Source organism: Haliotis rufescens, unplaced genomic scaffold (genome assembly GCF_023055435.1).
Source record: "Haliotis rufescens isolate VD_foot unplaced genomic scaffold, xgHalRufe1.0.p SCAF_3, whole genome shotgun sequence".
Classification (NCBI taxonomy): domain Eukaryota; kingdom Metazoa; phylum Mollusca; class Gastropoda; order Lepetellida; family Haliotidae; genus Haliotis; species Haliotis rufescens.
In genome coordinates, this window is record NW_025964001.1 from 6,217,123 (window position 1) to 6,243,163 (window position 26,041).

A 26,041-nucleotide genomic window follows, 5' to 3' on the forward strand; every position below is an offset into this window, starting at 1 on the left:
CGGTGTAGAACTAAACCTTGCAAGACTCGCTTCATTTTCAGGTGAACAATTGACTAGCCTTTGCTTATGTTTGTGACGAGTGCCACCGGCGGGGCAGGATAGGTTCATCTTTTCGCGAACACCTGGTGTCATCACTATTAATTTTGATAGTGGTTCATAAACACATGCCCATGATATAGTCAAAATCGCCCTATCGTCCAATTTCGTATAAACGAAAATGAAAAGGGAATGTCCCGTTAATGTCTTATGGAGGAGCTGTTCACATATTATCTTCGCTAACGGTAAAGAGTTCTCGTCTTATTTGATTACAATCTGTCAGAAAAATGGTATCAAAGAAACATTACAGATATCAAATATTATGTACATGTATTTTCATTTGCAGGTTTCAATATCAAACTGCGATCCTCTTCGACTGCCATATTTGTGGGCTTACTTTGTCTGTTCGCGACCATCATCTCCGCTGTCTACTCTGGTAATCTCATCGCCTTCCTCACAGTCGCTAAGGAGACAAAGCCGTTCAACACCATCCCGGAAGTAGCCGACCAGACGGATTACACGTGGGGAATACACGGAGGGACTCTGTGGGTGAACGTGTTCCAGGTGCGCGATCACAGACACGTTCATCACTGGGAGAAGCCCTTGGGGTGTCATTAGACCGTTCAGGCAATATTCCCAAACAATTAGGGCTTGGAGACCTATGCACATCGGAAAAAGAACAAACTGTGGATAACGCATGCCATTATCTCGTAAAAGTTGACATATAGTACAAAACATTGTTCTGTGTGATCACTAGCTGTCCAATCAGAGGTTCAAATATGTCATAGGGTCTGAATGATTACCTCTGTTTTATGTAGATAAGATCTCCTCCAGGAAACGTTTGAAATTTATTATCATCATTACAATACCCGTACATAAAGGTTTGAGGTCACGCAACATTAGGAACATTTATATGGGTGAGTGAGTGAGGTTGGTTTAACGCCACTTTTACGGCATTACAGTTATATCGCGACGTGTCAGCTTAATGTGGGAGGAAAGCCCGAAGTAATGCAGGTCTCGGACGTTTACCGCTTCGGTGAAACCCACGAGCACGGGTATGGTAGAAAAATAATCGGGGCGAACCGGGATTCGAACCCACAATCATAGGTTTCTGGTGTGCCCAAGGGACGCAATTCTGCACAGCGAATGGCGGCGCCTTAGACGACTGGGCCGACCGTGCCAAGCCACCCCCACCCCATGAATATGATAAAATGAATATTTAATAAGTGTAAACATAATAACATATTTTAATTTCAAATTTGTTTATGAATGCATAGGGATATGCATCTTATTATAAAAGTTTCTTTGAGAAGGAAGTTTGAAAGGATTATGAAATTATTTAATTGGTTTGCATAAATAGAACATTTTCTGATATAATGAACAAAACTGTTGTACCAAAGCCCTATATTTACAGAGCTCAACGAATCCCTCATTTATGAAAATCTGGGATAGTATTCTGAAATCCAACCTATCAGATCCCGGTGTTCTGCATATCTCAGCGGACTACCACAAGGCGCGGATGGAAGCAGGCGGCTACGTCTTCTTCACAGAGTCGGACATTGGAAGTATATGGGCCACACAAAACTGCGACGTCAGGTTGCTCAAAGACTATTTCTACAGGATCCAATACGCTATTGGACTACCCCAGAATTCGCCTTATGGAGAATTGGTGTCTGATATGTAAGTTTAACTCGGCTTAACGGATGAAATTTCCACATATGTAGTGGTTATTATACCCTAAACTGTCACACAAGACACGGCGTCTGCATGCATGTTTTATATTTTCACACTGAATAATGGGCCCTGTTTATCGAGATTTCGGACCACAATCAAGGGCACCTTGCCTTACCGACCATTACTGTAAGTTAGAGTAGAAGATGCTCTACTTAAATACAAATCACCCTGAACCATTTATTCTTTTATCCGGTAATTTATTTATCTTGTCGATTTCTCAAAGAAGGGTACCAATTGTATACAATGTATATAACAGCGACGTCATTTTGATTGTTGACCAATTGCAAACTGAATCGTCTCGGTGATAAATACAGTTAATTTCATTCATATGTCGTGTCTGAACCTATTAAAGAATCCATGTATGATAAAGTATTAACCGTTAATGAATAGTGTATCATCTGTCGTGTTCCAGAATTTTCCCCGAAATATGTTGTAAATGTATGTCTATTTCTAGAGTTCTCAAGTTCCATGAAAGCGGCTTGATGGGTGCATGGAAGCAAAAATGGTGGCCTAAGGGCAGTAACTGCTCTTTCACTCAAGTCGTCCACAAGCCAATAGAAATATCTCAACTGCAGAGTGCCTTCTATGTGTTGTTAGTTGGGATATCACTTGCCTTTACTACAATGTGCCTTGAATGCATGGTCCGCATTATCCGACTGCAAAGAGAAGACTCAAAGTAATGCCTTCCTCGTTATCGAATTGCTATAGTTACATATTGACTTATATTTGTATAGATTGATTATTGTATTTGAACATGTCTTGTCTATTAAAATGGCGAGGTGCCAATTACCATCGTTTGTAGTTTGTTCCGTCCATATCTTAAGCATCAAGCTTTAAAAGCAACTTATGCACGGGGAAAAAGTCGTCTAGGGCGAGTTAACAGTTGCGTTCCTAGGGCGTCCAAGAACCCTTTATCTTAGGTTCGTAACGGTTCACGTTGGTCTGCACATCACGCCGTGATATTACAGTTACTGAAATATTTTTCAAAGCTTTATAAAATTCATTTCAAGTCGTGAATGGCAAGGAGACGAATGGTGTTGCTGGAACAGCTCTGTCGTTTTCTATTGATATTCTTGGGGAATGGAGGAATGTTTTCTAACGTTGTAGTCAGCAGAATTTCTGCCATTTCACGGTGACCTGTACAAAGTCTAATCAAGTCTGGACCAGGTAAACCAGTGACTGATAGATGAGCAACGGATCACGATGACGCGCAGCAGCTAAGACACCATCCTTACCTTAATTAAGTCGCCATTCACGACAAACACATTGTGGTTCTACCCCGTTGTCCCCACGGGTCTTTTAGGTCCTGACTTTATCGAACACTCAAATTCCATTCTCAGCTTATTCTAGGGAGTATGCAACCCAAGCTGCCTTATGATGTGCCAGGAGGCATATTCCGAACAAAGGGGACACCACATGTGCTTCGTGTGTTTCTGTCTGCAGCAAGGCAGAAGTCCTAGAAACTCTCAGAAGTCGAGCTTGCCGAACACGGTCACCTATTAACCAACCAACCAATTAAAGTCCAGAAGGAAGCCTTAGGTGTTAACATTCTTTGACTAAACAGTGTCCTTTAAGAAGATACAACCTTCCCGTCGATCACAAATAATCCTGTAAGAAAGTGCCCTCTTTCGTCAGCTACAAATAGTACAGCAAGAGAGTACTACCTTCCTTCAACCACAAATAGTCCTGTGAGAACGTACTACCTCCATTGAGCCACCATTAGTCCTTTTAGAAAGTACTATATTCTTTCAACTACAAATATTCCTGTAAGAAAGTGCTACCTTCCTTCAACTACAAAAAGCCTACTAAGAAAGAACCGTGAACCACAACAAGTCGAGTAAGTAAGTACTACCTTCCTTCAACCACAAACAAATCGTCTTTGAAGAATTAGCCCTTTTAGAAAGTGCCACGTTCCGTTATCCACAAATAGTCCTGTAAGAAAGTACTACCTTCCTTAAATCACAAAGAATACTGTAAGAAAGTAATACCTGAAGTTCTTTAAATCACAAAGAATACTGTAAGAAAGTAATACCTTCTTTCAACCACAAAGTCCTTTTAGACAGTGCTACTTTCCTTCAACCACAGTCATTTAAGAAAGTACCAAATTCCTTCAACTTCAAACAATTCTGTAAGAGAGTGATTTTGTCCTACAACTGCGAACAGACCCATCAGAAAGTACTGCGTTCCTGCGACCACAAGTAGCTCTGACAGAAAGAGATGTTTTTACACAACGTGTTGCACAATGTGTGATACAGCTGGTATAGTTGCTAAAAAAGTTATTGAATGGCATATGTTCGGATCGTCCAAATTATCAGGAGAGATGATCGATAAATCCAGTTGTCGATTAAGTAGATATCTTAATTATACACAGCAAATTGACTCAAAATAAAGGTATTAATACATTCGAATTATATTTTGGAGTTACACACATGTACAATGATTTCAATATAGAGTCGTGTCATCTTATTTTGTACACCTCTTATATTTCATATACATACATGTTCAAATGTTTTGAAAAGTAATGTTATCCGAAGATCTAATGTCTATTATCTTTGACACTGTGGGCCTCCTTCCCATCCCGAGCTGACATATATAATAAAAACATTCTGACCAAAGTCACTCATTCATATATGCATGTATGTGATATTTTATGATGCTTCAAAGCAGCATACATGTGAAGCATGAAAGAGTTGGTTGAGTGGGTTATATCGCTGACTAAAGTACGAGAATCTGTACTTTACTCAGAAAGTGTTATCCCAAATATAACATTTGTTACATGAAAGTAAACACTCTCTAAAATTACATCACCACTATTACTAATCCATTTGCAGTATTACCGTATACCAGAGGAAATTACCATTACAAAACGGACACGATTGATAAAAAAGGTCAATTACATGTATATCAAAATGTGTTGTACCATCATCCTGGATGTTTCGAGTGAAAAAGTACGTTGACATATGTTTGAATATTCGTCAGATATTAGTCCCTAAGTATATATACACATTGCATCATAGCGAAACACGAGGAACACACACAGGCCGCAACAGTTACTTCACGAAGTAGCGCCTCTTTGCGTTATGATTACGAGTAATATTCTGTTTAAGAAATCATTCAGAAGTAGTGTTCACAGAGAACACAGTTTTAGAGCTGCTTAAATAACTACATTTCTTCTTCTCGTTGTCTTCAGCACTGTTGAATAGGTTCTTTGTCGGGCACAGGTCATAAACACAGCTGATTAGGTTCATTTCAGGCCACACGCCTATTGTTGGTTGGTTCATTGGGCCTATTTAACAATGCTGAGTACACTAATACATCCACATTGTCGTTTTCATGATTTAAAACGGGTCTTCTGTTTGATGTTCATTTTCAACGATAACCTTTTATTCATTTCCACAATAATGACCCGAAAATTTTCCAGAACCAAAATAAGAAATGCCAGGAAGAGTCCAATGAGGAGCACATAAAATGCACTCTGTAAGTCTTCTAACTCGACAACACGGGTGTTCACTTTCACGTTGTCTTCACAGTGCTCATCACCTGGCCACCACTTTCTTCTCAACAAACTAAGGAGTCCCGCCTTTTCGAACTTCATCAGACTTTGCAGAAAAAAGAAAAAGCGATATGTGTAAATAAAGCGACAAAACCCTTTCCATATCCAATATACATCTCTGCATAAAGCATAGTCGATTGTACGACTCCGACTACATCATGAGCATGTGTTTATGAATCACTATCAAATAGTAAAAATTCCAAGTTTATCCTGCCCCACCGGTGGCACCCGTCACAAACACATGCAAGGTATCTAAGTGCGAAAGCGCAGATTTTCACAATCACTTCATGTAACATATTACACATAGGATGTGAATTGGACTTAAAACAACAATTTCAACCATGCTATTTGACAAATGTAATGAGGACACGTGAGAAGATATGCACGCGGAAAGATACGCCCACAGCCTGGACAGGTTCATTATTGTTATAGTGAATATGATTTGTGCAGCTGGCGTGGAGTCATCCGACTGATAACATCATCACCACGTCACTTGTGCTAGTGAGGTTAATGTCTTTGCTCCGATGGACAAGACCTCCCACCTTGGATCAGGTCCTTCGTTCGAATTCAATCACAGGCCTCAAACATGTTATGTCCGCTGCATTGGTGCACAAAGAGTCTCCATGACCTTTTCAGAAGTAGTGAATCTCACTCGATTGTCTTTTGATATCAAATATTTCTACACGCGTCGATACAAGTGTAAAACTCCGAGGCTTGATGAGAAGTTTTCAACTTTTATCGACGAGTGTTGATATATTTCATATCAAAGACACAAGGATGAACTTTTATTTATCATCCAACATTATTCTTCATTATTCTTTTTGATAAATGGATACTCACACATTGGAAAACACGTCGCGGTAGGGGGAGTGGTTGGGGAGACCCATGCCGTAGGTAATCTGTCTGAATGTCTCCTCCAGTAGTGTAAGTTGACAGTTCTCCTGAGCCCATATTTCCATCACAGACCTGCCGGATTGGGAAGTATTGAGTGAGTTGGGCTCTATGCTGCTTCTATCAGATTTCGGCGGGGGACACCACAAATGGGCTCCACAATTATTATAGCCAAGTCAAGCCTGTATTTCGTACGAGGGCCAAATCACGATGGGGGACACCAGAAATGGGCTTCACACATATTGGAGCCAAGTCAAGTCTTTCTTTCGTATGAGGGCCACTGGCCAATATCCATGACGTTTACATAAATATATACACCAAATGTTTACATAATAATGTACCTGCGTTCATAATGTCTTTCACACATATTCTAGCTTTGTAGGGGTGGCACCGGAGATTTGGTGTGGCGAACGAACGCTTCACTCACGAGGGTTCCCCCGCCGACCCTGAACAGAACCTCAGGTAAATAAACCGCTTGATCGATATTCATCATAACATTTCAAGCAAATATCGGGCTTATCGTCAACACCAAGCTGACATGTTGTGTTACACCGGAAAGACCTTCAAAGAGGCATAAGTTAAGTTATTATAAGTTACCTACATATCAACACAATTTAAATACATCTGCCGAAGACAGCTACAAAGCGGCTGCAATGAAACACTGTTTCTACGCGGGTACAAAGCTGGTCGCAAACAGCCATGATAATCTCACCTATCAGAGAAGAACACATAGTTGCCACCTTCCACCTTCTTCTTGTGGATCTTGGAGGATGGTGCGAGAACTTCCGGGTCAGACTCGCTGAATGTTCTGATACCCTGCCACAGCTTCTGAAAGTCGCTCTGGTTCGAATTCTGAAACCAAATATTTTATGGTTGTTGTACAGTCACCAGCCAAGCCAAACCCTTTTAAAGGCATATGTATAATAATAATAAAGCGTGCTGACAATTGCAAAACATTAAAATTAAACTAGAGCGGGGAATTACATCAGTAGTAGTAGTAGTAGTAGTAGTAGTAGTAGTAGTAGTAGTAGTAGTAGTAGTGGTAGTAGTAGTAGTAGCAGTTGAGGTGTTGTAGATTGTACTAAGCGATGTAGTAGTTCTTGTTTAAGCAATTTTTGTAGTATCGTTTTACAATTATACGAGTATTCATGATTCACAGAACTTGGATATCGACTATATCTCACGTATTAATCGATAGCTTGTTTATATCCTTAAATTACGACACACTATCGTATTACTGAAACCGTAGCCCACGTCGATTTTTCTGTTTGTCAGAGATGATCACTCACATGAAATCTGCTCTGCGGTTTCAAATTGATGACAATGGTGTAACAATAATACGCGGTTACCAAGAAGTCATCTATCATCTAACATTCATGAACGCTGTCAACTTGGGCGAAGTCATAATGATAGAATGAGGCTCATACTTGAACGCCTCTGGTAGATATATTGTGAACAATATTGTGCATGGAGGTAGTTACAACCCTTACTCCGTGAAGTGTTGTACCTGGTTTATGTCGTTAAAAGCCTTCATACCTAAAACCATGCTTTACAGGCTTATTTATTTTATTTCTCTGCAAATTGAGTCAAATAATTTCTCACTATCCCTAAAAGTATTTTTGTCTGAGTAATTTGAATAAACTTTTTCAAATATAAGCGACGGAACCTTTCCATATTCCTGAGAAATATGATGATAACAGGAGGTCGCGTAAATGTAGTGCGTATTCTGCCCCGCAGATGGCACACGCCACGAACACCGACAACATTACTTTCCTCTACTGTATTGTTTCGCTCTACATATTCTCTTTGACAACGAAAATAACTATTTAGACACGTTAGACACTGACATTGTGGGGATCTATAAGATAAGAGAAAATGTTGACGGATTTCATGTCATTTTAACATTATCGATAATGCACAAAGCCAAAACATAACAATAAACTAATCTAAACACCAATTCTAAAGTAATATTATTTCCTGAAATATAGGCACACACTCATAGCATACAACCAACAATACAGTAAGAATCGTAAATCGACTCTGAATTTACCAGATATATCTTGTGGCTAACGAAAGGGTTTTATCGCCTTTATTCAGCTGTAAGGAGAATATTATGAGTAATTACCGCTATCTGCAGCTGCCATAAACTACCGTTAATTGTCCCCCATCTATACTGGCTCTGTTCAGCCATCTCCCGGGAAGTCCTGAAAGGCACGGTCTCCCGAGATATGGTCAGGAACGCTATGAGGTTCCCGCTGTAGGCAGCTGACACCACGATGCAGAACAAAGAGAGAAATGACACCAGGACTCTGCCACTGATTGTCATCGGCTGGTCGTGGCTTCCTGAAAGCATTAAATATGTAACGATGAGCATGCCTTTGATGGGGATATTTCTACTTACAAATGATAATACATAGAAGTATCCGTAGAAACATATCAGTATCCCTATCCAGTGTTGAGAAGTACATTGCTACATATGTGCTCAAAGTAACCGTGATCACATATTTTATTGATAACTGTATGATATGAATAACGGTTACGATGGGCTATATGGATGATCACGTTGATAGTACACAACAGACCACTTAATCGGACGCTTGGAAAGCGTGATGCCGGTTTAAACACAAGTTTATCACCGTTTGGAAAGGTATATCTCTAATGGGGAATGAAAGTAGACATTTCGCCATACATTATGGACAAAGTATAACAGGGAGTGAGTATGGTTTTTCGCGTGATGATCCGGGGTAGAAGAGGTCTTCAGCAACCCATGCTTGCCATAAAAGGCGACTACGCTTGAAGAGGCGAATAACGGGATCGGGTGGTCAGGCTCGCTGACTTGGTTGATGCATGCCATCGTTTCCTAATTGCGCGGATCGATGCTCATGATATCAATTACTGGATTGCCTGATCCAGACTCGATTATTTACAGACCGCCGTCATATAGCTGGGATATTGCTGAGTGCGGCATTAAAAAACATATAAACAAACAAAAAGCAATACTCCAGCAATATTACGTCGGGGGACACCAGAAATGGGCTTCACGCATTGTACCCATGTCTGGAATTGAACCGGGCCTTCAGCATGATGTGCGCTGAATGTAAGTTGGAGTATTTAAATTAGCATGAATAATGTATGTATTCATGGACATATGTCCAGAGGTACGAGAGCGTTAAATGTTCAGTTTTGAAAACGTTTTACTGCACCCGGTAAAGGTTATATGTTGAAGATCAAATTAACGTACACTTTTTCGTACTTGCACGTTACACTGTGTTGAATTATCAGACAATACACCAAAATGTTACATAAGCGATTGAGTTGGTGGACAAAGCAGTCAGCAACATCGCGGCTCCCTGTTAATTAATAATGTCCATATATCCATTAGCAGACATTATATGCCAAGGAGGCGGTGTTGGTTATTGACTGGGACGAGATGAAACACCTTCACTGAACAGGTAAATATACTGTTGCATTCGTCTGGCATGACGGGGGTAACGAAGACTGGGAAGAAGCTTGTTGAAACATGAGTACGACCCACGTCATCCAGGTACGATAACATACAACCAGCCTGGTCAAAGAGTCTGACCACTCGAACACCATTTTAGTTGGATTTGACAACATGCATGGGGCTCTGAAGGTCTTCTCTGCGTATTGCATGAACAAACGAATAGTGAAAACACTTCCTTGTAAGTTTGGTTGAATTATCGCGTAAATGATTGAATTGGCATAATGAACGGACAAACTTACGCTACCAACAGATGTGTTTGGCCCTGCATACATACCGTTCTTCAGAAATATTCCCCATATATACCAAAATGAGTCTTCTGCAACCCGATCGTCTTCTTTTCTCTGTTGACGTTTAGCTATGTGTTTCCTTCTTTCGTTCTCCATTACATATAACAGCAGTGTCAAACCAGCAACAACTGTCCCGAGACACACCAAAACTTCCCACTTGAGGGGTTTCAGTAGCGTCGCCCAGCGTCTCAATCCGGGTCTTTTAAAGATGGCGCCTGCAGCATCGTGGAAGTATGGGTACGTGAAATCCATCACAGCTTCTCGATCTTCTCGAACGGTCAGTGGGGCCAAAACCATGTCCACCTCCTGTGGACATTGACCATGATGTATTCATGCATTCGTCGCGATCAGTTCTACAATTTGTATAAAATACACATTCGTGAGGTTGTCTGATATTGTATTGCATATGTCAAATTTGGAAGCGGGTGATAAATATAGATGGGTAAAACTGTGAACAAACAAACCAACCCCTTATTATTTTTCTCAAACAATTAAGATAGTTTTTTGCTGTGTTTCTTAGCTTTCAAGCATGTTTAGGATCATTGGCTCAGCGGCTTGCACCCCTTCGTTGTGATAGGAGCCGCTGGTCTGAGCTTTGTACATCCATTTATCCTTGATTATGATCAGGGCTTTTAAACAACATTTGCATGTACTTTCCAGTCGGCTTCACTAATAAATGTGATGACTCGAAGTGGTGTAAATGAAATCATAATATTAAGAGGAGTGTTAAAATCACTCTGGTTTGAACTAAACACTGGGTATAATTTGATGATCTTCTATTCCGTTTATCTATAGTTACCCCGAAACACCGAGCACGCACCACAAAGGTTTTTAAACCAACATCCACTCGCTAACCTATGTATCACTTCCCGTATACGAGTTGTTAATGACAGCGTCATGTCTCGAACTAATGAAAGCATCCAGTGCCTGATTTAATCAATAGTCGCGTGGTTGTTAAGGCAAATTCTAACACAACTCGTTATTTTGATTCCTTGTAAAGCACAGTGCATATGCATTCATTTTGTTTCATTTAAAAACAATACCACTGCACCGTTGTGCATGCTTAATGTTGACAGACAATTAATATATCTCTGGGGAAATCCTTGCATTGTTGGTGTTGTTTCCTAGGTGATGTGTAACATTTTGAACGATGGTTTAGGGCCTCATACATGTATCATGTTATCCACCAAGCACTCAATCTAATTGCAGCACAATGAATAACGGCAGTAACAACAATTAAAGATAATGGTATCTTTAATATCAGATCACTACCAGCTCCTTGGCTGTGTTACCTTGAATTGTACTTGTCTGATCAGCCCATTCCAGGAATCGTTCTGAAAGGTCCCCCACTCACCGTCCGGGGGCTCTGTGAGTCTGTACCTATAAAACCATCAGTCAGGTACCATTAGCTCTGCTTACCAAACCCCTCAAACCTTTACATGAGTTAACTGGTTAAAGGAAAGATTCAGATTTATAAGTGAGTGCACTGGTGATGTTGTGGTGTGTGTTTTGTTTCTGAGAGAGATTTGGCTTTCATACACTCAATTTGACATAATTATGTTTATGTAGCGTTGAACTACTACTACTACTACTACTACTACTACTACTAACAATAATAATAATAATAATAATACCATCACCAATAACAACAGATGAGGTGAAATGGGATTTAAGGTCGCGTCCAAGATCATTGCACTAATAAAGCGACGTGCATGCACGTGTGTGTGTGTGTGGCTGTTTGTACTAGACCGGACTGATGCCGATTTATAGGGCTAGTCCACTGAGATACCATGCCGCAGTTTAACATGAATACCCCACTCAGACACAGTATACTGACTCCGAGCCGACCAGTCCATTTTTAGCCCAGTAATGCCGAGCGCCAGACAGGGTAAAAACAAGTTACTGTACTATCTTTTAATGTCTTATGGTATGACGCGGCCGGGCAGACCTTCATCTCTTCGGGTAGAAGCTCTACCACTAGACCACGGAGGCCGTCTGATAACAATAATATATAATTTATTATATAAAATCCGGTATTTAAATTGGATATATGTTATTCGAAAATGTTCGTGGCCTAATATTCGACAAAGGGTGCGTCAAAACGCAGCTATTGTCGCTTTGCAACGTCTTAAACGGCATTGATTTACAACTTGTTAAAAAATGTCATGGAGGAAAACAGTAAAGCAAAATGTACGTGCAAGTTCTGTCATTCGTAACTCGTAGTAGTGGCTTTAAAAAGGCAAACATAAGCCAATAATTTGTCATTCAATTGTCAACATTTTTCAAGTTCGATAATGCCTAGACTCAGCGCTGAAGATCGGAACATCGCCAAAGGACGTATCCAAAGAGGGGAATCGCCGTTGCCTGTTGCACGTCACTTCAACGTCCACCTCAACACCACTTGCCGCCTTTGGGACCGATACACACAGTTCAGCGCAGCCTTGTGGCCTTAAGTGACATGACAACGAACGGTTTTCAATGCCTTTGTACAACGACAACATGTGACTATCGACCTCCAAAAGTTCATATCTGTATCAATGATATTGAATTAAATATATCGACTTTATTAGGTACAATAAAAATACTAAAAATTTGCCCGTGCGTGTAATATATAATATAAACAAGTGATTTCATCAGGTGTAAAAGAATATAGATATTCGTGCTTGTAAAATCTCTTTTATCCTTTACACGCACGAAATTATGCTCTTAGCACGACAAATACGCGAGTGAAAGTTAAATATGGCGATCTCTCTCGATTTCAGCGATTTCCTTTGTTTCCGAACTGGCTCCACTTGTGAGCGAATGTAGGACACAATATCAGAGACATATGTTAATGGGTATTGTGTTTGAACCAGGGTGACCCAACGATGACTCAGTAGGAAGGCATAACATCATCTCTTCATTTGACCGGACTGGATTATTGATTACAACTGATCAAACAAGAACGCGATAAAGAGGTGCGATCATGCTTCACTTTGCACTTACTGAAATGAGCTGTCATCTTTTTTTGCACAAATCCAACCCTTTCAAACAGTATCATGAACTGTATGGATAATATTTTAATTTGCTAAAGGCATATGTCGACTCTATGCCATCATGCATCAACAAGTTTCAGAGGATGTGATTATCTAATGTTTGAATGTTAAGGAAAATATATTTCATACATTTCTTATAAATATTATATGCGGTTGATCCTATCCGCTCCTCATCGTAGTCACTTATTCTGAATAAAATTTTGTGTCTCGTTTCCGGTTTTGGAGTCAATGATACCAATCCAATTTCAGGAGAGATGGCAAAACAAAACGATAAACATGTTATTCATAATCATTGACATCAACTGCTGTAGAGGTTAAGTAATTAATACCTTGGATGGATATAACTCTTATTGAGATGGGAAATTGTATCGCAACAACAATATATAATTAATACCTTGGATGGATATCACTATCGTTGCAATGGGAAATTGTATTGCAACAATAATACCCACGTCAAGAATGCATTGTATAATCCGTGTACTTGAAGTCTTTCCTTTGTTGGAACGTTATCGACTTCATGTAACATCCCCCATGTTGCAGTTGATTAGTTCAATAATTAGGTGTGAATTTGTGCGTATTGTTTGATACCGCTGAAGCAATATTCCAGCAATACCACGGCGGGTGACGCCACAAATGTCCTTCGGTAACCATGTGAGAAAACGGACCCAGGAGTGCTAACATAGCGACAACCACTTTAACAACAACATCGTCCCTTCACGATTACACGAACGAGGAGAGGTAACAATGGCATCAAAATAGCTTCGCGGAAAGTGACGCTCACGTTTTAGAAATATATGATCTTGTGAAAATAAAGCATTATCATTATATTCTTGTGACTTATTTTTATAACTCACGTGAAATTTAGTGCTTCAGCAACATTCGAAAGGAGATCTACGCACAGTCCGACCAAATCGACATTGGAACCATTTCGTAGTTTTCGCACAAAGGGGGCGTACTGAAACACAAATAGTATCTGTACCATTTTCACAAGAGTAATGAATAAATCACTGTGGTTGTGAGAGATATTTTCAAAATACACAAAAATGTCCTGCTCGATTGGTGGTACTAAAACAGTTTAACATTTATGCTTTTAATAATATATTATAGAACAAATGTGTGTGAGTGAGTGTGTTGGGTTTATGGCCGTCTTTTACAGAATCCCTGTTATATCACGGAGTGTCAGCTGAATATGGGCGGAAAGGTCGAAGTGATTTTGATATAAGATGTTTATCACTTGAAATCAACGAGCACGGTTATGGTGCTGACAAACCTAAATGTGGAACCATAATCGGGACAAACTTGTGCTTAATTTAACCATGTCCATCTACCAGACATGATAGTTGTACAAGTAATCAACTTGTGGGTGACGTATTGTTATCAAGCATGTTTGTATTCATTACTGATGTCATGCATGGCTGTCAAATTATGTTACGCTGTCCAATGTTTGATTATTTCCATTTATCAAGATGGACTAAGTGAACTAACGTTAATTAAACACTACCCACCTCCTTAGTTGAGACTGTGAGTAGACGTCCATTAAATCCCGTGTTTAGGTTAGGAAACAACTCCCTATTTAAATGGGTGTCCCCCGTTAGATCGAACTGACCAACCAGGCTCAACATCCGACCCTCGTCCTTGTAAAGCAATGTGTGTATCGTCCCATTCCAGGGACTTGATGTTGTGTTCTGGAATAAAGAACGGCGACATGTAACTATACAGCAACAATACTTTTTCCATAATCATAACACATGTCTACTAAAGCAGAGTCAATCAAAAGGTTCCGACAACACCCCGAGCATGTATTTATGAACCACTATCAAACAGTGATGACCCAAGATGTTCGCTAAAAAGTGAGCGTATCCTATCCCACCGGTAGAACTCGTCTTAAAAAACAGATGCAAAGGTTGTCAAATACTCAAACACTAGAACATAGAGTGAAAAGAAGGCATTGCATCGGGCATCATTTTGGTAAAAGGCATGTGGAACTGGACTGGCAGTCCAAGTTGTCATACATAACTGGGCACTGGAGATCTGTTGTCCTATTGTCCAAACAACTGTCATCGGGTACTGGGATATGTTCGGGTCCTGGTTATTTATATTGTTCATACAAGTATCATTTGTTGTCCAATTGCAGCTACAACTGTCATTGGTTATTGTGTATCTGTTGTCTTATTTTCCTTCAACTATCACTTTGCACCGGGTATTTGACGTCCCTTTGTACCTAAAACTATCATTGGGTACTCGGTATCTTTTTTCCTATTGTCCTTACAACTATCATTGGGCACTGTGGATCTGTTGTTCCATCGTCCTTACAGATATGATTAGGCACTGGGTAATTGGTGTCCTAATATTAATATAACTACCATTGGGCAATGGAGACCTGTGGTCCTTATGTCCCTACAACTATCATTGGGAACCGGGGACCTGTTGTGACAATGATCCTACAACTATCATTGGGAACCGGGGACCTGTTGTGACAATGATCCTACAACTAACATTGGGAACCGGGGACCTGTTGTGACAATGACCCTACAACTATCATTGGGAACCGGGGACCTGTTGTGACAATGACCCTACAACTATCATTGGGAACCGGGGACCTATTAGGACAATGACCCTACAACTATCATTGGGAACCGGGGATTTGTTGTGACAATGACCCTTCAACTATCATTGGGAACCGGGGACCTGTTGTGACAATGACCCTACAACTATCATTGGGAACCGGGGACCTGTTGTGACAATGACCCTACAACTATCATTGGGAACCGGGGACCTGTTGTGACAATGACCCTACAACTATCATTGGGAACCGGGGACCTATTAGGACAATGACCCTACAACTATCATTGGGAACCGGGGATTTGTTGTGACAATGACCCTTCAACTATCATTGGGAACCGGGGACCTGTTGTGACAATGACCCTACAACTATCATTGGGAACCGGGGACCTGTTGTGACAATGACCCTACAACTATCATTGGGAACCGGGGACCTGTTGTGACAATGACCCTACAACTATCATTGGGAACCGGGGATTTTTTGTGACAATGACTCTACAACTATCATTTGACACTTGGGATCTGTTGACCTGTTGGCTCTACAGCTTTTATTGGGTAAGGTAGATCTGATGTTCTATTATCCCAAAAACTATCATTGGGTACTGGGAATCTGTACTGTTGTTTTGTTGTCGCTACGCAGATAATTGTTTTACTTCCTTTTTTCTGTCCATAATTACTGATTCACCTCGTTTTTATGCCGAGCCGCTATAACCCTACAGTATATGTCAGAAGCTCATTTCAAGACAATCTAATATGCATCGCTTACAAACATATATATTGTTTGTATTTATTCTCCACATGCATATAACTCTCCCAATATAAATTAACTATGCGTGTAAATCAATAGTACATTACCGGTTTTACATTTCTAGATTCCAATTTCATGTGTATAATCATTTGAAAACCCATTACAGTCCTTTCTACCTGGTGTGATATCAGTGCTGTGTCGTTCTGTCTCGCTGGTTCTAATGTGTCACAGAGGAGGGATGACACGACCTGCAAAAAACGTTTGTATTTTCAGTCGATGTAGTCGGATAATAGTCAGTGAGATAGGTTTGGCGACACTTTGAACGGAATTTTAGTGTGTCACGTAGAAACAGCTTACAAAGAGAAGAACACTAGAATTGACACAAGTCGTAGAGTATTTACGATTTTGATCCACTTCCTGGCATTGTTTTTTTAAACCAAATATTATAATAAAGGGCAAATCACAACCAACGATTCTGGTTCGACCAATGGATACAACACTGCATTGCAAATTGTTAGGCTTCGACCACTGACTCCCCCGATTCCCCGTTATTTAATAATTATTCATCAACTGTCACCGCAGTGCTACTTGCATCATTTCATACTTATTCAGATTTATATACTGATAGAGCCAAAGAGAGGGACACATAAAAATACTGAATATGAAAGTTACATCTTCGTTCAATATTAGATCTACATATCAGTGAGCGAGTGAGCGTCTGAAATATGCTTTCCGTACCAAGGATGCATGTACATAATTGAATCTGGAGAGGCATACAAGTAAAGAAAAGCATGATCAATGAGTCACATCAACCACGAAGCATAACCTGACCAGAAAACCATTAGCCTCATTCTTATCCTGATCCCATCGGTCATCTTCACATAAAAGCATAAGGCAGAGGAAATTGTTGTCCCTTGAGCCATTTTCAACACATGTTTCAACTGTAGTGAAACCTCGTTATTCCCGTTTCCTTCCGGGCGAACATTTGTGGTGATGTCCTGACTCAAATATTTTCAGCCGACGATATATTTTTGACAAGATGCTTAATGCTGAATCACAAGGATATCATAAAACGTTATACTATAGCTACCTTCCACGATGACGTGTCCAATATTTCTGGATAGCTGACAACGACTACGTTATCGAGGAGTGGAGATATGTCTTGCACGACATGACGATGTGCAGCTGGTAACACCACAATCCACGATGTCAGAGATATGATCCCTGTCGATCTGTCGTCCATTGTTGAAGCCTGAAAAATAGCCTGAGCTAATTGGGAAATATATTTCACTATCTGACCACGAATAGGGATAGACACATGGTCATGGTCTTCGGCCTCTGCATGGCGTATATAGTTAACTGAACATATCATATTTACTGTTTGAAAATGGGAAACACATAGATATATTGAAGATTAATGGTTATGAATGTTTAAGTAAAACTGCTTAATTGCATCAAAATACAACGTTTACAAAGGTGGTAGACTACGGTGGCCCATTAAAAAGTATTTCCACCGCGGTGAAAATATTATCAGCTCGGTGGAAATACTTTTCTGTATTTTATTTTAGTTTTTGACATTTTCGCTTTTGTTTTTGACATTTTCGTTTTTGTTTTTGACATTCCCGTCTTAGTTTTTGACATTTTCGCTTAACATCTCAGCGATTCAATAGCTACTTGAAAGTACATTTTCCATGTTTTTGGTTGTTTTTATATGTGATTTATCACATAGTTGTATGACAAAATGTGTTTATTTGCAAAAGATTACGATAAAAGTAAGTGAAATATCAAGATATTGAAAAACAGACATGTCCATGTCCCTTATGGGCCACTGTAGTAGACATCTAAAACATATCCTCCTACATCGACACACTCTAATATATCTGAAATAATGTTCAAAGAGGCGTTAAACACACAATAAGTCACTGAATGTTTTGTTGGTATCAGGTGTGATCACTACATTGTCCACAATGGTTGGGGTACATACAAAACGTCATTCCAAATTCATTATTCCCTATGACCTACATGTAAATTACCACAGTCCCCCGTGGCTACATGATCCGATCCTAATACATAACTCATAGTGACAGTGGAACCTTTACAAGACAAAAGAGACAAAACTATTTCCATAATTACAAAGAATATCTGGTAAAAGTGGATCGTGTACGATTCCGACTATATCATTATATTCCATTATTTTATAAATGCCCCGTATTGGAATTTGGGAGCTGTGAAATCACCAATACCTAATTAAAAAACTTTAATGGAATTTGGGTATGTAAATATGACGTAGCTCAATGTACATGGAGGCCATCGTACACCGCTGGTCTTTTGTCTGTTCCATATTAGATTTATGGGTTACTGCGCGCCGCAGTACACGTTGAAGTACTACTGACTTCTCGCCTCAACACAGGTCCAATGTTACTGTCTTGCAATAAAGGATAATCGGATTAACCTTCTTAGTTGCTACCACATGCACTCAAGAACTCAACTTTGCGACTGTTTTGAAATTCCCTTTTTAATGGTATATTCATAAGTCTACCACTTAGTATATTTATGAAAAATGTATTTGATACGTTCCTACCACAATAACCCAACACTCAGTTTGCATCGTGCTAACAAACACAAGGCATTGATTGGCCCCCGATCACACTTAAACCATCAGCCGGCTGTCACCCGCCACGCTCCAATTTATATTACATATACAAGTCAGACAAACAGCACGATGAGCCGTTCTAGCGGTTGGCTGTATTTGTAGTTTTATAGGGCTCGGGGTATATATAATCCCATCAGTTGGGCTAAACATCTACTGGATACTACTATCTACATGAATGGATACTTAACATTATCAGGTACATGCATGGTTAATTAATATTCTCTGGATATGCTCTCTATTATCTTCATGTGGTTATACATATATGTGTACACAATAGATGACTCCAAGGTATTTTTCAATTTTCTTTATTTGATGTCTGTTCAACTGGTTACAGTCCAGTGATGTTCACGTGCTTCTGTCACACAGTTGATAAATCTACTTTTTGTCCAAAAATTTAAAATTATATATGCTTAGGTTTTCTTATTTGCTTTATTTCTGTGATTTTTCTTCTGGTATTTTCGACTTGCTTGAGTAATTATCCTTCTCACTGCTTGAACATGGGTAATGCAACTTGAACAAAAGATACTTTAGTTAAATGTCTTTCCAGGGAGAAGTCATCAAAAGATTTATCTCTATGCTGACAACCAGCCTCGTTCTGACTTAGAGAAGTGATGGTTTTAAAGAATCTTTACCACGACGCCCTGTAAATAGTTGCGACAATCCCGTGACAAATCATCGCTCCACGCCTACATACAATAACACGCAATCGCCAAACTAGACTTATTTCATTTTAGTCGGCTAGTACAACAAGCAAAATGTACTGTGACAATATCTAACTACATCATTAAGCTTCATATCTTATATCACAAAAAAATTTCTGTCTAATGGCGTAAGTCAGCAATGATCAGTACCTTGTCCGGTTACAAACTGATCACAACAAACACCCGATACCGATTTTTATTCGGATCTTATCCGAGTAAAGCCTGAAAAGTTAAGTTCTGATGCAAAATACACAGAAACAAGGCTTAACATTACCGTGTCCAATTCAATAACGCGTTTGTAATGTCTCGCCAACGCTTAATATGATACTCCTAGGCTTGTTCCGCTATACGTTTGTGTTTGTTTGTTGTTCAAAGCTGCACTCAGCCCCGAGGTATATGCAGCAGCCTGCAAATAGTCTAGACAAGACAGTCCAGCAATCAATATTGTGGGCAATGAGCCACGGTAACGATGACATAAATCAACTATGATACATGAAGTCAACTCTCACGACCAGCATAGGTTGGGAACCAGTTCTAACCCGGAATCCACATGGAGCTTTAGGTTATACTATAAGGGAAGTTTTCAAAATATCCCTCAGTTTCCCTCATTATGCTTAAGGAACTGCAATATGCTATCGCTAGATTAATCATCTCATATCATCACAAGACCATTAGTTGTGCAGTTATTGTCATTGAACACAATATATCTACATTTATGTCAGTATACCTACGCTGGAGCCACTAAAAATATTCTTGAAGTCATATCTTTATCGACTAATAAAAAGCTCTGTCCAACTGTCTTTGACAAATTGCGCTGATTAATATCATGGCTCATCTGTGTTTTTTGCAATCTGCCCACCAGGCTGAATTGACTTTTACATTAATCAGTAAGCGAACCACACACTTTGTCCAATGTATTTCCCACCGCTGACAAAAAATCGTATTTTATAAACGTCCACACCATGGGAACAGGTACTTCCGATGATGAAGCATCAAACTTTGTCCAATTAGAGACATTTAGCATCCCAAATGTCCCATTTCTACACTTGACAACCATATGTACCACTTACAATTCATCTCCTACCTGCTTGTTGCAGATGTTTGGGGACCAAGTCACGGGATCATTAATAATATATTTGATACAACAATATTCCAAGGGAAATCATTTGCTTATCTATCTTTGATTCTGACACTAATTAAGTACATTCCTTACACTTGTGAGAACGCGCCTTATGATGCGGATGCTGCCTATTATAAGGAAGTTCTTCTTGTCTTCTTTCTCAGTGGTGTATGCCTCCGCCAATATGTCGTTGATGTTGTCCCTGCTTCCAACCAGGTACATCGCAAGTTTGGTCTGAAGTGGTCCAGAGGTAAGTTCAGTTACAACATCATCTGAAAAACAATTAGCAATGCCAAGTGATAATCACTATAATCAAGGTAGCCTAGTCGTCTGAAATCTGAAACAACGAATCAATTATTAACAGCTATCCGGATGGTACTCGGTATGCCCACTCGTCTGAGGTGCCGCAGTTCGTTTCCCAAGTGTACGTCCTTTGAAGTACGCCGTTTCTCAAGTGTACGTACTTTGAAGTACACCGGTTTGGCCCTGATTGTTTCACTCACTCATTATCCGGTTGGTTGGCTGGTTTGTTGTGTAACGCCGCACTCAGCAATATTCCAGCTATATGACGGCGGTCTGTAAATAATCGAGTCTGGACAAGCATAGTCACCTTTTACGGCAAGCATGGATTGCTGAAGACCTATTCTACCCCGAAATCTTCACGGGTCCACTATCCGGAGAATCATGACAAGTAACTAACATTCACTAACGTTTAGAGTGGATATAGTGTTAAGTGACACACTCAATGGATACACATATAGGTATAACGTGTATGTCCTTATTATTGTGCCCGGGTTCGATTCCCGACATGGGTACAATGTGTGAAGCCCATTCCTGGTGTCCCCCGCCGTGATATTGCTGGAATATTGCTAAAAGCGGCGTAAAACCATACTCACTCACTCACTCTATTATTATTGTGCCCGTGTGTCTTAGCACCACGCATGAAGGATTGTCATGACAAATGTGTGTCCTATTGATTGCTATAATCAGTCTGAGAATGGGAAACATCCGTTCCAAATTGTAATCACGCATTCATTGTAAATTACATGTAAATTAATATTTGATTACCTTGTTCATAAGGATAAAAGAATAAAGGATTATATTCTTGATATCCACAAACTATGTCCTGTACATCAGTCATATGTTAAATGCCACATGGACTGTTTTCGACAGATTCGTGTCCGATTACATATGTTAACCTTCATCACCCGATCCGTGTTTATGAAGATAGTAATTTGTGAGTGAGTGAGTGAGTGAGTAATACATGTAACATGGTGTTAAAATGGGATTATCACAATCAGGGCCTATCTGTGATTCGAAGCTATTGCTCACGAATCCTGAAACGACAAGGGGACGCGACTCTTCATCTTATATACGTCTGGGTACCCTCAGATCGAGATAAAATGAACTACTGATTTAGTATAAGTAATGGTATTAATTACCATTATTATATTAATTATTTGAGTATATTCATAGAAGCCAAAACATCACTGATGGCGAAAGCTAAAAATGGTACCCATACATTTAATACATATGTCGAAATGCCTTATTTCAATTCACATTTTACCGCAGGTTCTTGTTGGTGCTCGAACAAATGTGTGAGTGTTGACATTAAACAATGATATTGGTGTTGACGTTTGTACACGTGGTTTGTGGACGAGACCAACGTCCCTCAGTTTTTAATTGTTTTCATACCCAGACTTTCGTTAAGGCACACATGACATTATAGCCATTGTTAGGATTTTGTTAAAACCATTCCGCGTCTCTCTACCCTGAATTCTGTTCACTCCGCTCCATTGATCGCAGAGGAAACAATAGCAGTGTGCGTCGAATGTATTCAGTATGATTCTGATGGGGGAATTGTGCTCGTATCCCATCGGTAGCATGGAATGGCATGTCAGGTTTTCACCTGATCACGAACAAACACGGAAACAAAATGGTACAAGTCAAGGTAAGAAATTGCGTCAGTTTGGAAAAGTCCTCCACGTGTTAATGGCTACCGTTATATGTACGCTTCGCTAAGGTTTTGAATGCTGTGGCCCTGATCAAACAACTTTTGAGCAAGGATGTAATGGTGGCCTTTTAAATCTTAGTAGAAAGAGCGGGGGTACGTTGACCCAGTCGTCTCGGGAGCACGCCGTAAACCTATGGCTGCGGGTTCGCCCCGATTAGGTTTCTAAGTTTGTCAGCACCGTGCCTGTGCTGTGGTAACGGTGATTTCCTTCCATATTAAGCTGACACGCCGTGATATAACTGGAATACTGTTCAAACCTGTGTTAAACCCACCTCTCTCACTCACTAACTCTTGGAAACGGTCGATTGTACAAGCTGAAGCTGGAGCTGGAATATTGCTCGACATACAGGGAAACTTGAATGTGTTATGTACCACACATTCGATCTTCAAATACACACTGTCATTGTTAATACTAATATATGACAGGTACGGTACTGTAATAGATGTATGAAAGTCACATAAGCAAATATCACTGAACCGGTCGCGAAGGACTTGGAAACAGCATACTATTCTACTATACTATACCTTCATACATTACACTATACTACTTTAATTTACATATCTCATTATTATTAGATGACATATAATCACAATTGCCTCAACAAATTAGGTTTGAAAATATATATCCGAAAGTTTTAATTAATAAGCACGAGTTGCAAGTGAATCCAAGGCTCCAGTTATTGTATTAGCGGATCTATTCTATCCCCGGAAATCCAATAATGTGGTAAAGTGGTATTTCAATAAAATATTATCGTTACCATGTACCGTTTCAAAATATTCAGCAATAAACCCAGGTCAGCTAGAATATCGAACAAGGTTCCCACTCAGTCATTCAAAATAACTTAATAATCAACGAGCCTAGTGCTAAATAGGGAACTACCTGACAGTGAGTAAAATTTTAATGTCCTTCAATGAACACACTCCTACAATGTCCATAACTATTCAAATATCAGATTGTCATCATTCGCACGTGTAATTCTAATGTCTCAATTAACGAATCTAAATCCAACCTAGTATATACCCATGAATGAGCCACTTCTACCATGCCTATCTATATCATTCCTACATTCTTGTTAAGATTGTCAATCAATCACACTATTCTTAAATCTTCGAATTTTATTTAAAAAATCTAACTGTCGATCAACTTTCTTCTCATTGCCCATCATTGAACCTAATTCTACAATACGTATAAACGTCCTACATGTAATGGTCAATTAATGAACTTCTAAATACTGATCGACAAACCTACTTCAAAATACTCATCACCGCACCTGGTTGTAAATAGCCATCCGCGAACCTACTTCTAAATACTTATCACCGAACTTGCTGGTAAATATCAAGTTGCATTGCATTTGCACCTACTTCTCGACGCCCTTCAATGAACCTACTTCAATGCCTATCAATAAACGAGCGCCTCCGTAGTCTAGTGGTAGAGCTTCCACCCGGAGAGCGGAAGGTCCGGGGTTCAATCTCCGGCCGCGTCATACCAAAAGTCGTCAAAAGATGGTACTTGTTGTTACCCTGCCTGGCGCTCGGCATTAAGGGGCTAAAACAAGGACTGATCGGCTCGGAGTCAGTATACTGTGTCTGAGTGGGGCATTCATATTAAAACTGCGGCATGGTATGGCTAGCACTATAAAATCGGCATTGGTCCGGACTAGTAATAGCAGACACAGACACACACACACACACACACACACACACACACACACACATGCATGCACGTCGCTATATAAGTGCAATAGTCGTGAACGCGACGTTAAGCCCCTAAACACCTCACCTATCAATGAACCTACTTCTCAAACGCCTTTCCACGAGCCTACTTCTAGATGACCGTTAACGAACCATCTTCTAAAATGTCTATCAATGAACCTCCAAAATTGCACTGTATCTGTCATATTCGGCCTATTCATCGCAGCCCAGATTGCTTGTTCTTTTGTTCATAGTCAGTAGTATATCAGGCCGTAATATGACGCTAGCTACACATGGTAGCATACGGTCTACTTTGAGAACATATGTGTCATACTGATAAACCTTTGTCAGGTCACAAACAAAAAGCTTTTAAGGGCACTGCTGCGTCGCGCAGCATCTGTTTCCAGAATGTTGAACTCGTTTCCATATGGACATAGTTAACCCGAAACGTTTCACATTTGTCCATATTGTCTTCTCTACACATATTATCATAGGACGTACATCTTAGAATAAGGACACGTGTAGGTATATGAATATTTGAAACAGGAAATTACTTCAAGTAGAAGTTTTAATGTCAAATCAAGCTATGAATGTGCACGGATGATAAACCTCACGAGATGGAATTATATGTAATCAACCATCAAACGTGTAATAATAATAGATAATACTTTGGTAGGAAATGTGTTGGTGCTATAATTTACCTTTCAGACTGTCGTGAAAAACGATGGCTGATTTCCACTTGCTTCTGTGTAGAATGTCGTTCAATACACTTCCTATTGGTATCCTGGTCGATGAACTAATTATTTCGGAGACTCTTCCTTGTGGCTGTTGTTTTGGTTTAGCACAACACTTAGTTTTATTCAGCAACCCGTGCTCTTTAGGCTGGTAATAGAATTTCCCGACGCATAAAACCGTCCTATTTTTCCATATAGATGACAGGATGCTGTGCAAGAAACTACCGCACAGAGACGAGGAAATTAACACAACGCTTTTAACGTCTGTTATGTTGCGGATGGCTGTGAACATTGTAAATAAGTCAGAATTGTGTCACAAATTGTAACTGTTATATAACCTTTTTACCGATTTTTCTGAATTATAATCAAAATATTAAAGATTGAATTTTGTATATATGCCCCTTGATGGTTTAATGAAATGCCCTTTGAAATGTGCTTACATGCAGGTAATGCAATTAAGTGTGTACAACAAATGGTAATATTAAGACGTATTCCCTCATAAGGCTACACATGGAGTTATTATCAAATTATCATATTATCAAAGGCTAAATGCCAACCAACCTGTGATCGATTTAAATGAATTGCTGCTATCTGCCAACATATAAAACTGTCTTGCTGGGGTTCTGGACACGATGCTTTGATTCTGTTTGTCCATAATAACTGAATATAGAAAAACAACAGCGTAAGTGAGTATTGTTTTACGCCGCTTTTAGCAAAACTCCAGCAATATCACGGCGGGGAACTAAAGAAATGGGCTTCACACAATGTACCCATTG

At 39.8% G+C, this 26,041-nt stretch overlaps 3 protein-coding genes across 6 annotated transcripts in view; 2 read left to right on the forward strand and 1 right to left on the reverse strand.

The window, feature by feature from the left end:
- LOC124131796 (glutamate receptor ionotropic, kainate glr-3-like) overlaps positions 1 to 2,493 on the forward strand; it is a 39,831-nt gene extending 37,338 nt beyond the window's left edge. Inside the window, exons 10-12 of the mRNA XM_046495265.2 lie at positions 383 to 600; positions 1,451 to 1,716; positions 2,225 to 2,493. Coding sequence (XP_046351221.1) covers positions 383 to 600; positions 1,451 to 1,716; positions 2,225 to 2,450 — 710 coding nt within the window. The 3' untranslated portion in view covers positions 2,451 to 2,493. The remainder of the gene's footprint in view (positions 1 to 382; positions 601 to 1,450; positions 1,717 to 2,224) is intronic.
- A 1,451-nt stretch (positions 2,494 to 3,944) lies between these two features.
- On the reverse strand, positions 3,945 to 25,531 carry LOC124131797 (glutamate receptor ionotropic, delta-1-like). The gene is made up of 12 exons (XM_046495267.2): positions 25,233 to 25,531; positions 20,919 to 21,097; positions 17,442 to 17,603; positions 16,528 to 16,599; positions 14,547 to 14,726; positions 13,896 to 13,996; positions 11,299 to 11,386; positions 9,994 to 10,312; positions 8,340 to 8,557; positions 6,927 to 7,066; positions 6,164 to 6,289; positions 3,945 to 5,369 (listed from the first exon to the last, which is right to left on the reverse strand). Exons 2-12 carry the CDS (start codon positions 21,045 to 21,047, stop codon positions 5,102 to 5,104), a joined length of 1,803 nt encoding a protein of 600 aa, XP_046351223.2. The 5' UTR covers positions 21,048 to 21,097; positions 25,233 to 25,531; the 3' UTR covers positions 3,945 to 5,101.
- Positions 20,991 to 26,041, forward strand: part of LOC124131794 (glutamate receptor ionotropic, delta-1-like) — a 30,459-nt gene continuing 25,408 nt past the window's right edge. For 3 of the 4 annotated variants that reach the window (XM_046495261.2, XM_046495263.2, XM_046495264.2), the window contains exon 1: positions 20,991 to 21,075. The gene's annotated coding sequence lies outside the window, so the exon portion shown is untranslated. Of the gene's footprint in view, positions 21,076 to 22,623; positions 22,777 to 26,041 lie in introns of those variants that run through there. The other variant, XM_046495262.2, reaches the window with a different exon arrangement.

Excerpts from the sequence above, each read along its gene's own strand:
- LOC124131797 (XM_046495267.2), bottom strand. The coding sequence starts at position 21,047 with ATGTACCTGGTTGGAAGCAGGGACAACATCAACGACATATTGGCGGAG. Across the intron at positions 17,604-20,918 it reads TAAGGCGCGTTCTCACAAGT|GCTTCAACAATGGACGACAG; the intron begins GTAAGGAATGTA and ends GCTATTTTTCAG. Across the intron at positions 14,727-16,527 it reads CAGCACTGATATCACACCAG|AACACAACATCAAGTCCCTG; the intron begins GTAGAAAGGACT and ends TCTTTATTCCAG.